General features: G+C 30.7%; 2 protein-coding genes across 7 annotated transcripts; one reads left to right on the plus strand and one right to left on the minus strand.

Annotated features, from left to right (window-relative positions):
* Positions 1–259: 259 nt before the first annotated feature.
* On the plus strand, positions 260–20,053 carry LOC126838267 (sine oculis-binding protein homolog B). 6 transcript variants are annotated; one of them, XR_007685686.1, is made up of 11 exons: positions 260–631; positions 7,093–7,285; positions 11,073–11,313; positions 11,518–12,172; positions 14,047–14,184; positions 18,475–18,703; positions 18,770–18,837; positions 18,902–19,050; positions 19,122–19,282; positions 19,368–19,592; positions 19,922–20,052. XR_007685686.1 is itself a non-coding variant. In XM_050572565.1 (5 exons), exons 1-4 carry the CDS (start codon positions 551–553, stop codon positions 12,137–12,139), a joined length of 1,137 nt encoding a protein of 378 aa, XP_050428522.1. In that variant the 5' UTR covers positions 260–550; the 3' UTR covers positions 12,140–12,172; positions 14,047–14,883. The 6 variants fall into 6 exon arrangements, 2 of the variants coding, with proteins under 2 accessions (XP_050428522.1, XP_050428521.1); XR_007685684.1 differs by having other exon boundaries at positions 18,770–19,050; positions 19,356–19,592; positions 19,922–20,053; XR_007685683.1 differs by having other exon boundaries at positions 18,770–19,050.
* Positions 12,281–15,893, minus strand: LOC126838268 (hsp90 co-chaperone Cdc37-like). The gene is made up of 8 exons (XM_050572566.1): positions 15,798–15,893; positions 15,687–15,734; positions 15,472–15,605; positions 15,248–15,401; positions 14,426–14,704; positions 13,801–13,916; positions 13,501–13,690; positions 12,281–12,628 (listed from the first exon to the last, which is right to left on the minus strand). The coding sequence occupies exons 2-8, from the start codon at positions 15,717–15,719 to the stop codon at positions 12,422–12,424; spliced, it is 1,113 nt and encodes a 370-aa protein (XP_050428523.1). The 5' UTR covers positions 15,720–15,734; positions 15,798–15,893; the 3' UTR covers positions 12,281–12,421.
* Positions 20,054–23,773: the final 3,720 nt, after the last annotated feature.

Genomic DNA, 23,773 nt, shown 5'->3' on the forward strand with positions numbered 1-23,773 from the left:
TGACTTTGAACTTGTGCGAGGGACGGGGAAAATATTAATTCGGTACCTCGATAAGCGAATAATAATAATAATATTATTTTGGCATGCCGTCACTTAAGGTCGTCTCATCTCACGTTGTTGGCTCGTCGTGGCAACCCGGCGCTGCGCTCCTGTACGGCGAACGGATCGAGGCCGACCCTCCCCGGCCCCAATGCTGTATGTGATATACTCTTCTATTTATAGTAAGTCGAGCCTCTAGTCAGCGACACACACAATATAAGACACACGCACACTGCACACACATCAACCACCGTAAGTACGTATCACGCGCCACATGCACCAGCACGCTAAAGGTTTGTTCGGCTGTAGTCGGTCCGTTCGATTTGTACGCGATCCTAGTGTTGCGATTTATTAATATACATAATACATTTTTAAACTATAATAGTGAAAATAATTTTAAAAATATCGCCTACCAAATAACGTCCACAAAAAAGGCCGTTTTTGTTTTACGCGGACGTCTCGCGTTTTGTTTTGATTGAAAAAAAAAATTGTTTGATCGTCAGAAGCGACAATGAACAAAAATGTACGGAAAAAAGGCAATGCCGTCCGAAAAGCCGGTGTAAAAAAGGAAAATCCCGACGAAGAAATCAAAGTAAGTTGCATTTTTTTTTTAATTAACGTTAACAACAACAAACAAACCTTTCAACAATCAAACTCAGTTTTCGGCCCGAATTCAATATAGTCTACAAATATTTACACTATGAGTGTGCGAATAATGATGAATTTAATAAATAGTTCAATTGGGAAAGGCATTCTTGATTAACTCGAATAACTCGTTGATATTTTGATTGGATGTACAATGAAAAATTCGTGAATAATAGTAATTAAATAATTTGTGAATAAATCGTGAATTACTTTATTTATTGTTTTCGAATAAATTAACTGGAATTACTTACTATTTTGAGAAGTTCTCTTTTAATATAAATAATTAATAATAAAAGTAATTTTTAGTCGAATTATTCATTCATGATAAATAATTAATATAATAACCGCACACCCCTAATTTACATCCAGTGACGCAATTATAGGGACTTATAGCACCCCAAACTCCTTTAACTCTTTCCCTAGAAAATATTTCTAGTCTACAGCTTACCTATATTGTCCATTTATTATTATTCGAGTATTAAAAATAAATGTAGTTTAGAATATACTAAAATGTCACGTGCATTTTATTATGAATGTCAATTAAAGATTTATTTTACATTTTAAACGATATTTTATGCCTTTATATTGACTCTGGCAATTTTTTGTTAATATAGATGTTCAGCATAGAACCAAAAATAAATACATTTTTAGGTATACGATAGTAAAGTTTTTTTCTTAATTTTGTTACACTATAATGTTTCATATTACTACTACTCTGTATTGAACTCAGTAAATTTAGTGAATTATAAACATAAGTATAACAACGCATAATGAACGAGTTTTTTTTTATAGTTTAGTTACGTACTAAACTTAAAACAATAATTGTATTTTTTTTAGAAATAACGTACTCGTTTTTATATCTATAATAAATTGTATAGGTATAATAAAATATGTTTATATCTGGGTGCTTACTGCTTAAGCGTCCCCATGAGATGTTTTCCTATTTAAGCTACTAGACACTGTTCACATCACAATTACGATAATGCCAAGTTATATTTAATAATTGATAATATTTTGATGATAATATTTTTGTTGTAGCTTTAAACATTGCACAGTTTCCAAATACTCTGCAATAAAAAAAACTTTTTGCAAAAACAAATGTTCATCTGTCCTTTGAATTTCAGGGTACTATCCAGACCGTCCATGTCATCTTAACCCTTTAGGTATTTCTTGATAGACGCTCTTGCATTATAAAACACAAAAACCGCGTAATACAGATACATTATATTTTGTTTGTAGACTATTGTCAATATATAATTATATATACATATCCTTTAACATCACTACGTCAAGTGCACCTTGACCTCAATCCGCACGGCTTTATTTAAAAAACAACAAAAATGTTTAGTCGTGCAACACGTAGAAACGGTATTGTTGTGACTTCCGTTTAAAGACATGTTTTTAATATAATAAAATAAAACTGTTTTTATCTTGTTTCTAATACTTATTTAAAAAAAAATGTTTACAACCTTGTAAATAGGTAGTGGCAGATGGGGGTGGCGGGGAATGGGATGTAAAGCGGACGAATTAATAGTCATTGTTGGGTTGTAGGCCCCAATCTACCCCCTCAGAAAATTATGTAAATGACACTAAAATTAAATATGAATAAATTTGAGTAAAAAAAACTAATTTAGACACAAAAATCACAATAAGTTTAAGTTATAATGCAGCATAATACTGAAAATGTAAAGTTGTAAGAATACTTCTAAATTCTAATATATATATTAATGACAATTGTCAAATTCGTTATATATGTATAATTTAAATCCCTATCCAAATATTTTTGTATTTTATTGGTAGTAAAGTACAAAGATTATTAGCCAACCAAATATCTATAATAGTTAATGAAAATTAATAATATGGATGGTCTCTAAATTTTGGTTATTAAAAAAATATACAGTGCGTGTCACTGTGATATGGTAGTTAACAAATGTACAGTTCACTAAATACGTTCTATAAACATTTTAAGTACGCACTCAAGTTAACCATATAAGAAGTGGTTCAGCGGCTTAGGATAATTTCGTGGGTCCAGAAACAAAAAAATAAATAAAAACATAATTTTAAAAATAAAACTTTCGCAGTTACGCATCGAAGCTTAAGTAAAAAATAAAGTTGGATATTATTTTTGATAAATCATATCATCAAAAATATAAAGTATACGTTTTATCTTCTGACCGGTTCTAGATAGCGATCGAATAGAATATTTTATTTAGATTGAACAACTGTCGTTTATCTCTTTTCTAATTTAAGAGTTTCCTTTTAAAAACGCATTTGGCACTATTTCGACTAAACAATCTTTTTTATCTATTATAATGATTTTTTTCTCTTGTATACCGCTCAGCTCTTTAGTATGCTTAATAATTATCGGTATTTGTTTACCCGAGAATATATTTATTAAATGGAAAACACTAATAAGGGGGAGAGGGAGGGGTGTTAACTAATCGATATGACTGAGCAATGTTTATGAACTCATTTTTCTAAAAATGTTCATAATTTACGGAATGTATTTATATCAAACACTGTATCATAGTATTATCATATTACCACAGATTAGATAGAACAAAAATAAAACAGATTTACTTTATCTATGCTATTAGTATCTTACTGCCTACATGACTACACCGTATTCTAATGTGGATATCGCCTACGAGCAGTACAGTCTTCAGCGAGACACTTTATTCAGATGTGTTGCGCTTGATGAGACCCGGCATCTTAAGTTCTTTACAGCAGACATAGTCAATGTGCTAGTGGAAAGATAAGTCATTCGGAAAGATCATGCCTAAGTTTTAACATAGATATGTTAAATGATATGGACTGGGGGTTATTCCATATTTTCCGTATGGGCTCTGTATGATAAAATTTCTCTCGGCCAACTGGCGGAACCGCGTTGCACGACCTAAGGGCCGTCATTGGATTCATATCAACTCGTTTGTCGTCGCTCGGCATTGCGCAAATTTTTCCGTTGCCAGTTTTGTACAGTTGTTTTTTTCTTGTGTTTGTGTGTATATGCGTGTGTCTTATTAGCACGACTGTTTTTGACTCCGACCGACCGACTAACAGTGGATATAGCTTGAAAGTCGATCGGGGGTCTCGAGGATCGCGCGTACCGTCTAGGATCGGATTTCGCGTGCGGCGCGCTCATACCGACAGTGTATGGTAGCTATATAAGACTGTATGTAGACGTTAAAATTGACACTCCGATCAAATTACACAACACAAGCCGTCGCCTCGACGTCAGAGATTCGCCTAAGTATCGTAAAACGAGCAAATCGTCATACAGCAGGCGATAGTCGCATGAGATCCCGCCTGACGATCGAGCCATGTCGAGGAGGGAGTCGGCTGTCGACGGTGTACCAAGAAATGATCTTTTCCGCTGGTTCACATACAGCGTACATTGCACAGAGTAGTCTGTTTTGCTAAGATTGGCGGTGAGATAATATCATGTAAGTAGATAGTAATAGATAGATATTCAATTCTCAATCGAATACGACGAAAACTGACCTTTGAGGGGAACGGAAAGAGTATTTAACAAGGGGTTATATTTGTTTTTTTTGTATATATATTTGCATACCTATATTGATAATAATCTCCAATACCTGTCGAGTCATGCTACAGCTCTAAATGATTCAATGAGTATGAGAGGAGTCACTAAGCGCCATTAACGCCGAGGAGGGTTAGTATTTATTTCATACGATATAATATGACGTTGTACTTAAATACATCTAAGTCCAAAATATGATTTTCAAAATACGCTATTATTACATTCAAAATGTGGGTGGTTGCCAGATGGTCGTCATTTAAAAATATTATTTTTTTCCATTATGCTATAACAGCGAAATTAGTTAAAATAGTACTATTGCGTATTCTCTATACTATCGAGTTTTTAAACTTTCGTAAAGTAACAAGTTAATGTTTTAGAAAATTGTAGTTTTTAAGCCAAAAAGCAAGAAAATCAATTGAAACGTAACTCGATTACCTGAATTAATATTAAACCAAAATATAATTAAAACTTTAACCCTTTTCTATAAACTTATTTTCAAAGCACAAAAAAATGCCAGGACCCCCATACCCCCATCCACCTAGGACAAAACCAGACCTACTATACCTTTTAGTAATATCAATGTTTTCAAAGGGACATATTTCATAAATTATTAAAAAAATTCAATGTCTACGATCAAGGCCCAAACCGCCAAATGGACCGATACGATGACAAAAAATAATATTAATAATATACCGGCCATTGTCGTCGAGGGTTATTCGAAAGAAATACATGTGTTTACCAACGTAGGGTCGAGTACAGTTGTATATAATATAATATTATTATAGTCACCGGCCAGCATAATAAATACTTAGCCGCACGCGCTTTTCTTCTGCCTAGTGCTCGACTCTCCTCCTTACCTGCGTTGCATGTTATCGTATCTCCCGGGTTTACAGTTACACATAATAATATGGTATTTCATTATTTCATCCGATATCCTACACTGTATATAGGTAGAGCTATTGCCGCCGTGTCCTTTCAGCGACACCCAATACCACCGCCGGGGCGGCGACGGCATCGTTCGGCAAAAACCGCTGCAGAAGAAAAACGAACGGTTTAATCAATCCAATTTGTACGCTTTTTCGTGTATAATATGTGTGTCCTATATTCACAGGGTGTACACTAGAGTGAATGTTCCATATAAGTGTAACTGTTTTCCCGAAGACAAAAAGTCACGTGACAATACTTTTAACAATACCTATTAAATATTTTTATCATTTACTTAGGTTCACCTCGAAGGGTATGTTTAAAAATTGTTGTACTTTTTGAAGTTATAATACATCTTGAAGTCATGTGACTTTCCCGAACCTAATATGCCCCCCTCCCAATATGCTAAGACCTAAGTCGCTGCTGACTGTTTTTTATTAATTTGGTATGATAAGAAAACAATTACTACTTGAATAGGAATTTTGAATACATGATAATTTTGATTAATTATTTCATAACAATTTTTATATTATATTGTTATGGCTATTACATGTGTATACACTATACAATAAAAACGTTACAGGTGTAGGTAGTGCAAAATATTACTCATGAGTTACGGATCTTTGTGGACGAATGTCACGAACTCAGCAAATGTCTGGAACAAAGTAAATACGCTTTAGTTGCTCAAAAATGACGGCGGTACAACTATAAGCGTTCGTTTTCTATATTTTATATTATATTCTATATTATAAAACTGCTGACAGCACAAATGCAAATTATAATGTAGGTACCCGGGCGTGCGTTTATAGAGAATTTCTGATAATCTGACGAGTCCAATTTCAAACGTCCGCGACGAGTAAAAATAATCAACTGAATTAATGGAGTTAATCATAATATCATGTGACATGCGATAATACAGGATTTTAGACTGCTCTATTTCACTAGGAATACATAGAAAATTCAGGTACTTTAGGGCATTAAAATATATACATAGTAAATATGTACATAGTCGAGTCGATTACAAGTATTTTGTTTCGTTGCGAATCTGTAGACGTTCAATGTGTTTTACATTGAATAACAATTTAAATCACTATCTAGACCATACATTTTGTTATGACTGCCTTATTATGACTTATGGTGTTTTCTCCAATAAAATAATGTTAGACTGCAGATTTTTAGATCTACCTCCAGTCTAATTTACTAACTCAGTACCGTGTTAATGACTGTGCCGTATAGGGACTGATTTTAAAAGTCCATTCTACACTACCCTTCAATCATCACAAATAAATTTAAAAAATAATAATCACACTGTTGCAATATTTTGTTTAACAAACAGGATCTCTAGAATTCCATAGGCCGCCTAATTTTTTGATGATTTACTAAAATTATAAAAAAATTATTCATGTAATTTACTTTTAAACCCTTTATAATTTGATCAAACAACAATAATTTAAAGTTTTTGTATGTTTTTCAGTTGAAAGACAGATTAAGGCGAGATAAATTTTGAAATATAAATACTAACCTATACTCGTACATTTAAATTGTGATTTTAATTAAAGTTTATTTGTTGACAATTTGGCTGGTGAATAACCAATTTCAGTCAGTACTTTGCTGATTAATGCACACAGATAATACAAATAATACTACACTCCACTCTTCCCGTCATTCCATCGTCCTAAACTTTAGAATTGTTTCACGTAGGTAATTTTTTTAGGAATTTTAGAGTATTATGAAAAAATCCGGTGTTACTTTAAACTACTGTATATAAATATATATTTACATTTACGTTTTTTTAGAAGGAGGGTGGCCGAGTGGGTAAGGCGGCAGTGCGTTAGCGCTCACTGTCGCTGGTTCGCCACTCGGTTAACTGTGTTGATTTATCATTGGATTATTTGTACTCTGAATTGGCGATTGCGTTTTTTATATATATAGATTTTTTTCAGGAGTACGTAGAGACCACTATGAACGAAATGCTCGGATGGTACGGTTACGACAAAATGAACTCCAAAGACTGTTCTTTGCATAGCGTTAACCTAATGAAACTCAAAAACAAGTACAGAAGTCGATCCGGAAGCACTGAACCGGACACGTCGTCAGACGAGTACGTCAGCCCGCGGTCTCCCAGCACGCTATCGAGTAATTATGACTTATTTTAACGAAAATAAAATCTTTTAATTTTAAGACGCAGTAACTGGCAGACAGGACTAGTAGACATTTTGTAGAGCTGTCGGTGTGAGTTATGATTCAGAAATTAATCATTAAAATTTAACGTGAACGAGAGTGGGATTGCTCGACGTGGGTCATTTAATTAGTTTTAATAATTTATTATGTATTTAAAAAAACAAAAAAAGACACTGGCGGTGATAGGCAAACTAGTCGCGTCTGTAGAGCGTTTACGGTGATTGTTTTCTAAATGATGCTTCTTGAAGTTATAAAGACATAAAAGATTTAAAAATAGTTGTATCGCGCCCTCAAAAAGTCGATGACTGACGCTTTCCGGTATATTATGAAACACTCGGATTAGTTTTGACTGAAAAACCAGACTTCAAGTCAAATGCTCAACGCCAGACGACTGTATTATATTGTACAAGCACAATTGATGCGGACTCAAATAGATGCCGGCCGGTCCGTACTGTTTGCCCCCCGACTTGCCGGTTAAAAATAGAATAGATTATACGTTATATTGACCCATTATAATATATAAAAACTATAAAGAGGGTAACACGAGATCTAACCGTTGCCAGAGCTTTGTCTTGCGATCACATTAGATTCAGAATTTAATACCGAAATTTTTCGTCAGACACACAGCTAGCGCGTTATAACTTTAACCTACAGTTCGGCCAAAACAACGGTATACGTTTATTTAAAAATGGAACTCAGCACAGTATTACTAGTAGAATAATATTATAAGTAAAAATGCTCATTCCGACGAAAATCCGTTGGCCTTTTTAGACCTGAACTTGTGTGGCTGTTCTTTTGAAAATTAGTCAGACTCGGACAAATCGCAACCCCTTCATTGTGGGTATCCTATTTTCGGTAAGTCTTCATTGTTGAGCAGTTGGTACTCTATATGATAAAACAGGGTTTTCCCCTTATCTTAAAATATTATTGTATTTTTAAGATACTGTTATTATTGATATCTTATTAGCACGATATATTGAACGGTATTGTTTTTCTTCCAACTAGGCAGACTGACTTTACGCCTTTTTTTTGCGTCACATTAAAACTACTATAGCCACCCCCTATTCCAGACGCACATATAGTATTATTTAAGTACTTAAATACCATACTTAGTACACAGATGGTGGTCCAGCTTTGATCTGTTTGGCGTGAGTGTGTTTTAGAAATAGGCACTTCCTACACACCGCAATACGATAGTCTTAAGAAGGAAACTTAACACCGTATAGTTATTATAATTTATAATACATGCACAACGTTGTCGTCACCGAGGTGCCGCCACCCTTTGAAATATCGACGAGTAATAATTGTGGAAACTTTCAAAATAAACCGTGCCAACAACGCGTTGCACATTTCGTTTCATATTTCTTGTCTTTTCTATGTCATACTATCTACGTACACCTTACTCTTTATCAGGTCTGATCTTCGAGCTCGGCTTAAAGCCAATTTTGAACCAAAAAATCCCCTCACAGCTATGTTCTTCCACGTTGTTTTCAGCTTTAATACTCGAATATGCGTTTTTTTTTTAATGTTAATTACCAACAGGAGTTACAAGGCATTTACAAATAGACCCGTCGTGGATCTCACTATCGTGTCGGCCAAATTTACTCCCTGCCCCCTGGCCCTAAAACAAAGCCGCCTCAAGCACGTTAATTAACCATTTGCGGCCGCCTCGACTAACAACACGAACACCCGTTTTCAGTTATCAGTAATCGTACAAAAATAAATCCCATACCTTGAGTCTGAAATGAACAAATGCTCATAGTTAAGAACTTTGGAGGGAAATGAGTTGTAAAACTTAAAATTGTATATTTTTCATTGGATAACGTGGGTTTGAGTTTACTATTAACAAGCATGTATTTTAATTTTTCAATACCTATAGGTACAAATATAAATTTCAAGAATAGTTTAGTAAACGGCACTTTATGCAGGTATATGCTAATTCTTATTAGAATAATAAAGTTATTCGAATAAAAAAATTGTCTTCCTATATAATTTATTGATGTCTAATTTTATATATTTTTTAAATGAATTATATTGTTTGACGAAATGATGTTTTAAAGTATATTTACTTCAAAAAAGCATTTACAAACTATTTAAATATATTTTCATCAAATTTTCATTAGAATAAAAAACTGTACCTTTAGAATGTATATACCAAATGATAGATGATATTGTGATATAGTTATTTGAGGCTGTTTGATAAAATATGCTAGTGTTAATACTTGTATTTTAATGAATTCACTTTATTTATATTTTATTGTAATATTTTTTATTTACTATTCACTTTTTTATATCTGATGTCAAAAATTTAATTTTGTTAGTATGATTTTTAATAAAAGCTTTTAAAATATTTAATAAGTTAATTCTCCTCTTCTGAAACACTAAATTTATTCACTTGCAACCATCACTAGGCCACCACGATTGCCAAAACTAATTCATCCGTATCACTTTCGAAAATCAAAATAATTTTAACTTTGTATACAAACTTTCTAAACATACAACCACAAAATTATAAATAGACAAAAAAAACGGCATTGTATGTATGTATTTTTTTTTTTACAAGTAACCAAATTTTTTGACTAGATATATAAATGCGCCATATGTGCCGAGCCCAGTAGTGGTTTTGCAAAAATCTGATGACTCATAGTTTTTTCATAGCAGCATTTTTTGGCCTGGAAAGTAGCCCTCTCCTTTAAATGGGACATCACCAAAATGGTTGTTGAAATGTTCTGACACACGTAGAACACGAACTAATGACGTGAAATACAAATTGAAAGGTACACCGATAGCCGATACCTTAATAATATCGTTTTCCGACAGCGCCCGAAAACATTATATAAATATTACACTTGCATCGATTAATTTCAGTATGTAACTTATAAGTACGACTATAAAAAGTTAATTTTCTAAGTGCAAAATCCAGTATGTGCAGCACATCGGTCTATCGTATACTTCCCTGATACCTCACATGCAGTGGAGTGAATATAATACATAGAACTTACTAACATACAAAACGTACTTATTATTTAAACCCTTCTCTATCTCCCTATCTCTCCTAAGGGCTAAGTCCTAAATTTATTTCCCACGACTGTCGTGGCTGTATGTAGGGATTGGGGTTTCAGGGTTTAGGCACGAAATACAGACATATTTTTAATTACTCGAACTTAAAATACATGTATTTCGATACCTACATCCCGGAGCAGGAGGGTAGCATGGGAGTCTTTAAATCCGAACACATCTAAAAAAGGCCTGGTCATTTAGCAATAGCTGGCAAAATTTAAATCATTTTTCAACGTTTTTTTTTTCTATTAATATTTTTTGTAACTCGGTAAATGAAAGATAATTTGCAAGATAACGCCTCAAGAATAGTATTTGGTGTCAGTCTACTTTTGTCGAATATATTGCAAACCCAAACTAACTCTCATTTTAATTGAGTTTTTAATTGCTATATGCTGATGTGTTACACAATGAAATAAAACAATTATTGTTTTTTTTTTAACAAAAAACTAAACTTTAATACATTCACTCTATTCAATTACATTAAATTTATGAATTACCCCCACCAATCTACATCTGGCCAACAACCCAACCAAACAAATTTTTAAATTCAACGGTTGTAACTGCTTGTGAGTACCTCACTCAAATACTAGTTAACAGGAGACATTGATCATTTAACTCTTTAAGTGTTATTATGATTCTTATTGAACATAAATTCAAACATCTAATTGAATTGTGTCCACAGGTTCACCGGTCGAACAGATAACGACATGCGGTTGGTGCGACAAAGCGATAGCGGCCAAAGCGTTCACATTCCGCACAGCAGAGCCCAACATTGAAAAAGTATTTTGTTCTGAGCAATGTTTTTCACAGTACAGGCGGGCCAATTTCAAACGAAACAAGACGTGTGATTGGTGCAGACACCTGCGGCACACAGTCAACTGCGTAGACTTCCAAGACGGCGACCATCAGCTACAATTCTGCAGGTGACAAACGTAAAGAGTTTTTTGATTTAATCTCTTATTGACACTTTCTCTCAACCACAGAGCAGACTAATCTAGTCTATGTCTTAACAATATGCAATTGTTGCGTTCTGTATTGGTAATATTTAATTGAATGTTTCTGCCGTGCACTCTTCTATTCCTTTCTCTGCTCACACTAACCGTTCTATGTTTGATTTGTGTTTGCAGTGACAAATGTCTGAACCAGTACAAGATGAATATATTTTGCAAGGAGACCCAGGCCCAATTGGAGTTGCACCCTCACTTACAGAACACTTCGTTGCCGGAGAGCGTATGCAAGTCCCTCGAACCAAATTTGCCACTCATCACGCCGGACCTATGGTTACGTGACTGTCAATCGCCATCCGACAGGTCACCTTCACCTAGGAAGAGTTCACCGGCAGAACCTCCACAGCTTCGGGTGTCCAACAAGCTGTTTGACCGTCCAAGTCGCAAACGCAAGCGACTGTTGAACACCGAAGAAGTTAGGACGCCTCAGCCTGGTTACAATCAGTGTCAGAGTCGCGTTCCGGTCTATTGCACTCCTCCATTGTGCCGGTCACCTGTATTCACACAATCGCAACCGACGAGTAGCAACACATCAAGCAGCGAACAACAAGCCCCACCACAACCTCCTCCACCGTCCATCTATCCAATGACAATGCCGCAGTCAATACTTCCGCCACCCATGATCTTAGTACCATATCCAATAATGTTACCAATACCGATACCTATCCCCATACCTATACCACTACCATATTTTCACAAAGAGACCGATAGTACAACCAAAGAAGTAAAAGACGAGAAATGAGCAAAATAAGAAATATGTAAAACAAAAATTACAGTACGCATTGCACAAAATATATTATGTATTTGTAAACTTTATAATAAAAAGTATTTTGTGAATAAGAAAAGATAAACAATAATTTAAAAAAAAAAAAAAAAAAAAAGTAGAAAGAAATAGAAACGACAATTAAACCTAAATTATTAACTGATAAATTGCTCGTAAATATTTAATAGGAGTCTGAGGAGGGGTTGAAATATTACATCATACATTTATTACTGAACAGGGTAAATTAAATAGGGTATTATTTTATGAATCTACTTCATTGTAAATATTTTCTTCTTGAGTTTTGTTATCCTCTTCCACATTGTTAGTTGTGTCTTTACTCGCATCGGGTACCCAAAGTCCAGAATCCACACATTGCTTCATGTAATATGCCGCATCTGTTTGATTCATAGCTGCAATAGTATCTAGAAGCAGCTGTTTGTCTTGAGATTCAAAACATTTTTTCAACTCCTACAAAAATAATTAGAATAAATTTAATTTTACAAACAAAATTGTGTCAATAATATTATCGAAGAGTATATAAGTGTATAGAGAAACAACATCAGTTTATTAAAACAGTGAATGAAATCTATTATATTTTGTTTACAGTCACAAATAATTTGTAGAATTATCAAAATATTAATTAAGTTAAAAAAAAAAATGATTTTCTACTTATACTGTAAAACGATAAATAATTGATTACGCTCTAATCGTATCCATTAACTCATAGTAATAGAGTAAAATAAGTCCAAGATGTAGCTTTTTAGACAATTTTAATCAAGAAATACAATCAATTTACCATAATACTTAAAAAAGAATGCCTAATTTAAAACTATAGCCATATTGTAGTATTATAAATTACAGACCCCATTCTATGACCATTATGAAGTCTTGCCGTATAAAAGCTATAAATGATCTTAATTCAATTTTACAATAAGTTGTATCCATCTCAAAGAAGTCTCAAATACTCTTTTTTTTTTTATTATTTGAGATTGCATGATTGTACAAATGTATGCATAACTAGCGGTGATGTATAAATGTAGTTATAATAGGATTTCTTAATAATAATTTATAATTAAATATTGTTGTTGTATTTTAAAACAAATTCATAAAAAATTAGAACTAATAATATAATTCTATTAAAAAACACCTAGATAAGGAAGTCAATTTATTTTAAAATTTACATTTAACTAGTTTTTAACCATTCATTTTTTTTGCACAACTAACTTTTTTGTACTCTATTAAATTTGTGTAGCCAAGATGCACAAATAACATGAGATACATCACCTACTGGCCATCCTAAGCTCTAGGTTAGGTTATAATTATCTTACAAAAATACTTACATCTGGAAGACTCTCAAACACTTCTACCGGATCAAGTCCGCCTGGCCCCAGCCTAGCCTGTCTTTCTTCCTCTTCTATTTCGGCTTGAGCAATACGCAATTTTTCTTCAGCTCTTTTCCGTATACGTTCTTTAAACATAGAAAGCTCTTCATCAAATGAATCTTTATATTGTTTTTCTGCCATTTGTATTCTAATAAAAAACATCAAATTATCAACAGTTAATAAACAACAAATCAATCAAATTATACTATATTGCCTATATGTATCTATAGGCAGTACAATAACAAATATAGTTATTACCTAGAAAAAAATGACGGAACACAAGCTCTAGGATCGATATTTAGTTGTCGTGATAACTCTAAAATATATTGCATACATATTGTTTGATGTGCTACATGCTCCATTAGTTCAGTTTTCTAAAAAAAAAAAAACCCCACATCAATAACTACACAACAATATATATATATATATATATATGATTTAATAATTTTTTTTAATCAACTATTATAATTTGTCAATTTAAAAAGATAACAATGTATTTTACAGGAGTATAAAGAATTTAATTAAAACATCATAAGAAATAAACCACAAAAAATTACTGAAACAGATAGGTTGTATGTTGTCTACTCAGATACAGTGATTTTAGGCGTGACGACGGCTGGGTTCCATGGACAACATTATAAGGTAATAGTTATTTAGTGTATACATTAAAAAGTAAGTTGCAAAAGATTTCAGGAAAATTACTATGTTTTGTCGTAATTCAAGATAATAAACTTACAACTATAGATATAGTAGAATAACCATAATTATAATTGAAATATTAATATGAAAAAAAATTAAAACCAATTTTATCACTTTGAGAACCATGGCAGTAATAAAAAAAAAAAAGACAGTTAGGTATAGTAGTTTTAAAAATAGAACTTACCCCTTCCATTTGTAAATCAATACACCAAATCACCAAATAGTTAGCTGTATCTTCACACACAAGCTGTGGATTTTTTTGCAAATACTCTTGACTATCTTTATACTTCTTAAACATACCAAACGTTTTCAATTTTGTTTTATTTTCCTCAATAAATTCCTCTAATCTTTTAGCTTTTTCTTCTTCAGTTAAATTTTCATCTTTTGGTGCAACTTTTGAAGCATTCACAATTGTCTTTGTAAAACCTGGTTTGCTTATTGTATCTACATTCCACGGCAACACCTAGAAATTGTAATTTTCGTTATAAATAATTGATTACAGTAATTAATATAAAATGAAAAAAATATTGGTCTAGTACGGTCAACTAATTATTGGTAGAGTATGTAATCTATACCTAATAAATTCTAGGTTTATTTTGCTTATAAAATGACCACAAAAAGATTGTCTATATCAAACTTTTTTGATAAATTTGACTGGGAACTAAACAATTTTTATGCTGTACGTCATTTTTTGGAAATATTTATGAAATTTTTTTACAATATTATATCTTTAAACAATCAGTCAAAATGTTTTAACTCGACATTTTTATTTTACAATAAAATTATTTTATATTTATAAATTATACAGTTTTATATTAATGTGTTTATCTGTGAGTGATTTATCATTTTCTGTACAATTATTCTTGAAGACTATACTTTAGGTTAGGTTACTTTATACCCGATAATTTTTTTTTTTTTTGCAATTGTACCTATACTTAATAATTTGTACAAGTGTAGGAAAATAATACAAACAATTTAAACAAATTTAACTATTAACTGAACAAACCTTTTCTTTGTTTTTAAATTCTTCTTCTTTTTTCTTCAGCTCTTGCTCCTCAACTGATAATGCACCTAACGCATTTTCAAGTTCTTTTTTATCTATACCTTGTTGTTCAGCTTCCGTAAGTTTTTTTTTTGTAACTTGTAATTTTTCTTGAAAACTACAAAATGAACACTTATAGCAAATACTTATTAATTAAATCTATACAAATGATGAATACTACTGCTTACACTTTTTTCTTAGTCTCTAATTCTTCTTGCTCACGCTTGATTTCTTCCATTCGCTCAACTCGAGCTTGATGTCGCCAACGAAATAATGACGGAGTATCAATATTCGGATGAGTTTCATCTTCATCGTCAGACACCTAATTAACAATAATATATATAAAGATAGTCATGTATAGATGACAAAAATATTTTATGACATTTAGTATAATTATAAACACCTCAATATTTTTCCACTTGCTGTAGTCGACCATTGTGCACTTGATTGACTATTATAAAACACAAATTAATAAATTAAAATGCAACACAAAATAAAAAATTAAATCGCTTACCAGTATAAGCTTATAAGTATACTTGTCTATGTCGCTTACTACCAATTAAAGCGGTCGGATAGTCTTCGTGTTATCACAGATTATATGAAAACAGATTGTTCACTCGGGCCTTTAACAATAGGATTGCAAATAAGGCTTTATGATTGGCCTACCAAAATCAGTGTGACCGTCTAAAGGGAATTTGTTTTTAAACGTGTTCGCGGGCTTTTGCATTTGTTAAATAATTGAGTTAAACAAATTTTTTCTCTTGTATTTACCAAACATTTTATAAATATTAATAACCATAATGATAATAATAATAATTTAATAATATTATTCTTATAATTACAGTTGTTTTATATTATATTACGCACTATATAGTATGACGTATCCAAGGGCAATAATTTTAATTTCAATAATAAATTACAATTAATAAATAATAATACATTTAATAATAAAACATTTTAAAATTCCCAATAAGTAAAAATATAATGCATTATAAACATAACATATCCATACTTATTAATATACAATTTTAATTATTTCTAACATAGAGAAATAGTAAGCTGTCCACCATATGGCATGACAACTGACAGAGCATTAGTCAACTATGAATAGTATTGACACGCAGTATTTAATTACATTGTTATTGTAAAAATAATATAAATTAAAAAATAATAAACAAAAAATAATTATAAATAAAATAATACAAATTATTATAAAAAAGTATTAAATAACTAAAAGTATTGCATATTTATATACCTAGTTAACATGTTTTAAAATAACCAATTTTTAATTTACTCTAATTCTATAGGCTACTCAGATAAAAGTCGTGTCTTTAAAAGTATAATTGACGTACAAAATGCGCATACGCGCCTGCTAATAGGTTAAAATAAATAAAAAATAACGTACATGAAATAATTAGTAAAAATTAATAAATCACAAAGTTCACATAAATAAAATAGTATAATTGTTAGTAAAATAGTATAAAAAACTGAAGTGCCGAATTTTTTTCCGTTTAACATGTTACGGATACATATGAGTTCTAACTACTGACAAATTTTAAACTTAAAGGTCCCAAAATTATGGCTCAAAAACAAAAAAAACTTGTACCCATCCTAGGGGGGTGGGAAATGGGAATAATATAAATCCAACACCAGTTCAATTTTTGGTCGTTTAAAAAAATGTTTTGCCAGAACCATTTCCATTATTCTGAAAATGCAAACTGTATACAAGACTTGGATGCTATTTTAAGTATTATGAATGAAAACCCCATTGACAATGATTCTATTAAAGTATTGTTTCCCGAAAAAACGCCTTTTCAATTTAAAAATCCACTTCAAATAAATTTAACTGAGTATAGAAATTTTAATAGTTCTTACCATTAAATAACGTTGATACAGCACTCAGTGTTAATCTGTTCCTTATGCGTGGATTTAGAAACATGTGGTTTTCGAAATGTACTCCACATACCCGATAATTTTTTGACAAAATCATAGGATCATTATGGTAGAAGTGTGTCGCTTGACAACTTTCTAACCATTTTTTACACCTTATACAGTAAATATTGTATAAAATTACAATTATTGTATAAATATATATAAGTTGAAAATTAAAAGATCAATTATAAAATAAAATAATTATAAATGCTTACCTTTGCGGATCAGTTGGAAATCTAAAATAGCTAATGCTATTTAATGTTTTTGACATTTTACTTTCGCAAAATTGTACCGAACACGAAGTCATTGTAAAAATTAAAAACTCACAAACAAAAAACAATTATTACACAAAAATGACTGGTAGCGTTTAAAATGTAAAAGGTAACAAAAATCTAGATATTTCTGGGAACAAACTTTAATTTTATTAGTCAAGCTAGATGTAAGCATTCTGTGTTAAATGTACCATCCCTACCACAGGTACAGATAAATTACCTAACTTTCTATATTATACAAATTGTAATTATATCTAAAAATAATAAAATATGATATAACATATATATATATCAACTACCATATTAATTCAGAACTAATACGTTCTGCGTCAAACTGGCTCAACAATTTCCGTGTGACTTAGTTAAAAAAGGCCAACTAAAAAACATTATTTAGAAAAATTAAAAGATAATTTCATAAAAATGTTTATAAATACAGATAAAGATGCTAACTAAGCCAACCGGTTAGGATAATTTTACAACATTTATCTAAGTAATTCCCAACAAAGGCCAACCATAAAATTAAAAAAAAAATATTTGTATTACATATAGAACTATAAACTTGAATAATTTGATTTAAATTAGTTTTGATAACAATAATGATATTTGAAACACATAACTCAATATGCGTATACGCGTTTAGAAAAATAATTTGATTTATTATATCAAATTATTTTTGAAAGACCAAAGTCACATACAATAGTTCGATAATAAATATACACACAAGAATAACAAACCACCAGTACAAATAAAGTCGAAAGTTGAAAAATTCAAATTATAAAGTATTACAAATTGTACACATCTTATATTATTTTCGTTTAAGCTAAAATACGCGCCAAAAGTTGATCAAGTTACAGCGTCTTTGACAAAAATAATAGCAAATAGTCTTTGATTTTTTATAATTAAAGTTATTGCTTAAACGAACAAAAACGTTCGGAAAACGCATTAAGAGGAGTCCTGGTATATTATTATTTTTCTGGTATATTTTAGGGACGAGAGGCTAAGATTAAGGCAGTAAAAAAAAATATGGTCAAAAATCTAAACACCATGATTCTGACTCTGATGATCATGACAATAAAGCAAGCAATAACGATCATTTTATGATTGAAATCGTTAGTTTAGATGAAAAAAGAGAATATTTAGAGAATGAAGAAACATTTAAAGATGTCGATGGGGATAAAGACTTATTAATTGATAAACTCATCACTTATCTTTACCCGTAATAAGAAAAAAAGCTTGTTGTAATTCCTATTTTTATTTCATTTTAACATATTAATCCTTTTAGAATTTTGAATAAGGAGGCTTTAAGACAGTCACAAGCTACATACGATCAAGTAATGGCCAATCGAACGGGTGATAGACGTAAAGTACACCAGGAATTCTGAGACAAGAATCAAGATCTTATTGCTGATTGCAGATTTTCATCAGTACGTTAAAGGTATTCAGAAGTTTGAGAGTTCAGATGTCCAAACCCAACTTACAACATATTTGTTAAAGTCAACTGGAGGAGAAATGGTTGAAAGTGTTAAAAAATATATAGCGCAAAACAGAGAAAACGATTTGGAGGTAGTTAATTGCCAACTTTGATGTTAGGTGTTTTGAATATATATTTTTATTTTATTTTTTATGTCATTAAGTCAAAATCTAATCAATATGATGACAGTCAAATTCAAAATGCTGTTGAAAAGTTACAAAAATCGTTTATGTCAAAAACCACAGACGATTTTTATGATGCGGTAGACCATTTGTTATCTTCTGTAGATATAGTAGAAAAGAAACATGATCGCAAAAAGAAGAGGTAGTGATACATTAGTTATAACAACCAATAAATATCTATTTTTTAATGATGCATATTATGAAAAACAACTAAGTTTTTGTTTTAGAGAAAATGTACAAAATAATCGACAACTGCTATTGAAATCGTTATCCGATGTTAAAGATGATCCTGCTGAAGTCTTGCTCGTCTTTACGGTATACCCAAATTCTTTTTCTCAAACAGTTTCTCAAAATATGATCAAAGTGTCTGGTCAAATTTGTATCATCTGTTTTGGGATTTTTACAAAAATATCTTAACGAGAATAATCTTATACTTTTACAAAACTACCATGGTAAGTATTGACTCTTAATATGTGGTTAGGAGTAATGCTACTGTAGCAGCAGGCTACTTTTCTTGTAGCACCTTACACTATTTATAGTCTAGAAAAAATTAAGTAGAAAATAATAATAATATGTACTTTCAAATAATTGTTGAAACTAAATCTCTTAATCTCTAGTATATCTCAAATAAAGTAGCTGTAACATTAGCGAAATACTTTTATTTACAAAATAGAAATAGGTTTAATAAGGTGCAGCAAAAAAATGAGTAGCATCTCGACCACTGCTTTTAATGCATTGTAATCTTAAAACGTAATTGAACTAGTAATATTTTTTATTTCAGATCTCGTTGTTCAGTTATTAAAAACTGAAAACAAGATAAAGAAGATAAAGAAAGAATTAACTCCCAATTAAAAGATACCACTAGTGCAGTAAAAGACCAAAAAATAGTTAGGTACAAAAAAAATACCAACTACTAATTTAATTACCATTAAAATAAAAAAATTAATAGATGACTAAAATTGATATTATAAATTGTTTAAGCATGTTTTATCCGGATATTAAATTTTACATTTATCAAAGAGTACTAAGTCACACATAAAGACATTCTAATGTAAAATCAAATTTAATAATTTTACTTGCTCAATTTATTGTTTTGGATAGGCAAATGTGAAATAAACACACAAGTGTACTACAATTGCCTATGTGGAACGCCTGCAAAATAAGTTGTTCAAAAATCAAAATAATGAATAATAACCACCAGTACTAAACAAATTCAAGGACGGTTTAAAACGAGTTGTTCTAGTTCAAAATAATGTGTACGAGCAAATATTTTTTATTGAGCATAAATAAATTTAGTATTATTTTGCACAGAAGGACAAGTGACCGAGTGAGTAAGGTGTTGGTGTGTTTGACGCTGGCATCATGGCATCGTTAAGCCTTCAAGGCTGATGTTGATGATTACTTTAACATTTCATGTCTTTATATGTATTAGTTGTGGCTAATAAAGTTTTTTTTAATATGACTAGAATATTCGGCCATTATTTAACAACATAAAAAGCGGTGTCAATAAATGTTATACATCCAAAATAGTAGGCCTCGTTTGCAAATGTAACAATACATATATTTTATAATTTTACAGAATATGATAAAAAAGGTTATCTGGACGTATTATATATTAAATGCACGGTAGGCCGTAGGGTAATTATCGTAGTAATTTTGGTTAAAAAAACAAGTGGGCTGATTAAAAATTTTCGGTAATACATTTAATAGGTATTTTTGTTTTTTATTGTGCACGCTTATTTTTATAATTGACGTATACTGATAAAATAATAACTTTGTCGCAATTAAATAACTGTAATACAAATTTTAAATGTATTTTTAGGTAGTCCCGGTAATACCATACTGTTATTGCATAATGATTGTGTCATAATTGATACGTTTTAATTGCATACTTAATTGTTTGTTTACCATACAATATATTCCAAACACAAAAGTTTAATTTACAAATTACAGTATTACAAGCTAGTACTGGAAAATTATTTTTAATAAATTAGCGTTAACGATCTACATTACTGCATAATTTTCAAAGCTGGTTGTTGCCAAATTACTCGAAACAAATCGGTTCATAATCATAATAAATAAAAAAAACTACGCTCCAACTATTGAAACTAAGATTACATAGTATTTTTATTATTATTTCGTATGGATTTATAAATCAGGAGTAGGTTTATAGACCTGTTTGGTCGTTTACTATAATAAAGCTAAATTATGTATTATAATATATTATATAAGCTGGAAATTGAGGAATTGTCCCAGGCACTCAGAATTAACCTCGACATTTAGGTGTTATCGAGCCAGCCAAGATTAGCCACTAATAGAATTTTGGCATTTATATTTAAATAAATTTAAATGTTAATTCATTTTTAATTATATTATCATTTAATTTTGAATTCTCAAATCTCAGCCCTCTTTAGCCGAAACTAGTAATATATTTTCCATTTAGTAACCAGATTTAAACGTTTTTAAATATATAATATAAAATTAAAAACCTATTATAACAATTTTTTTTTATTTGAATGTACAATTTGAAAATAGTCGATTCAATATTGTTAAATCATGTTTTTCGTAAGTAATATGTATATGTAAACTTTATATAGATTCATGTTTTTATACATTTGGTTATTTGTGTACATCTTTAAACGAAGTTTGTATCAATTATTAAACGTGTAGTTAAAGCAGGCTGAGAGATAATCTCAAACTTTTAGACAAACAAGATTATTTAATATTTCAGTTTCATTTCTAATATGACGTTTATTTCAATTATACAAACTCAAACACAAGTATAACTGCTGACTGCATAATTAGGTTAACTCAAACTCAAATTTATAATTAAAACGAAAAAAGATGTGAATACACGTGTAGTTTTAAATACACGTGTAATTATAATTAAACGTGTACACAAACGTATATATATATATATATATATATATATATATATATATATATTACGCGTGCTTCGTGTACACGTGTATTTAAATTAGCAAGGTAACAAGCTTTAAAATAGCGGGCATTAGTCTGGACCACAGTAAAAACCAACGCAGTATAAACTAACTTCTAGGGAAGAAGTGGGATGATGGTTTGGTCTGAAAATAATTTTTAAAAGAGGCATGCCTAAAGAATGTTTGATAAAAATGTCCTCTCTATCAGACCATTTTTTACGAATTTATAGTAAACAAAACTGAAAGTTGAAAAATGTGCAATAATTTAATCTGAGGGGTGGTCTCTATTTTTAAGAGTGAAGGGGTAAACTTTTTCAAATTTTACAACCAATTGAGCTGTAGAGCAATGCCCGTCTTTCGTTAAGCTATGACATAAAGCTTAATTTGTTATCTTTAATACATTCTAAATTGTTGGTCTATCATGTAAATCGGATACCCTAATGAGTAATGATATTATTAACTGACTCAAAGGTATTGTGTTTATTCAGTAAAAAGTTTTTCTAGATTTTTATAATTCTTGAAAGTATTCATAGCTAATGTGTTTTAGCTATTAGTATTTACATTTATGAATTTCAGTAGAAGATAAAATGTGTTGCAATAAAAATGTAACAGTAACGTTTGCTGTCTACAATAGAATACGAATGGTTTTCGATAAGTTTCTATACATCTGGAATAAAGTATGTTAATCCTATGTAAACATAATACAGAGTGATTTTTTTAACGCTCTACACTAAGTTACTCTTTAAATAATTGCAATTTTGTAGTGTTTTTTTTTTTTGGGAACATTTTAATTTATGTTATATACCTAGTCCAATATTAGACAATATTAAATTCAAAATTACAAAAATTACACGAAATTTAAGAAAGTGGCGAAGAGTCGTAAAACTAACTATAAAAAGTCAAACCGAGCATAAACTATATTAGTGTTTTTTTTAGTTTCTCACACATAACATAACAGATAAATTTTATCAAACTAATACAAAGTGAGTAATATTTAAAATTATTTTTTGTCGATGGTATGTTTTTACATTTTTTTTTCGTTATAGAATTTATACAACTGAACTTAACATATATATTTATACATAAATATACTCAAAATAAGTGTTTAAATTTCTTAATTTTTTTTTTTTTTTTAATTGTATTTTTTTTTACAAATGTTTACCGTTTTTGGTATTTTTTTAAGCGCGTACAACAATTGAAACTTAATTTTTAACGGATATAATTTCATTAGAGTTTTGAACTAAGTATAATTTTTTGAATTCTTTTTCTGATCGTTTAACTTTGAATAATTACTATTAAAATTATTTAAGTTTAAAGATTTTGATCGGAGGAATAGTAGAATGGTGGAATATTGTGTTATTTTCAAAATGTCCAAAGTAGGTAGCGGCAATTACAAGAACTACAAGACATCACTAATATTGGGGAAATCAGCTAGTATATATAACTAGTATTTCAACAAGTATTCTGATATCCTTTTGAGACAGTTTAAATACAGCTAAAAATACACCCGTGCAACAAAGTCAGGAACTGGCTATGGCTCTAGATATACTCATCAGAAAAGACATAGATGTGACCTAAATAATTGCATCAATACAGCAAAGTCAGGAACCGGCAATACTAGTCTAGCGAAGAAAAACGTTGAGAGTATATTGTCATAACGGAACAAAGATAGTGTAAAACAATTTAAAAATACA

The sequence above is a fragment of the Adelges cooleyi genome, unplaced genomic scaffold, assembly GCF_023614345.1.
Source record: "Adelges cooleyi isolate 19-005CV unplaced genomic scaffold, UGA_ACOO_1.1 ACOO_flye_CR_arks_rails_tigmint_CR_PRNA_30, whole genome shotgun sequence".
Taxonomy (NCBI): Eukaryota; Metazoa; Arthropoda; class Insecta; order Hemiptera; family Adelgidae; genus Adelges; species Adelges cooleyi.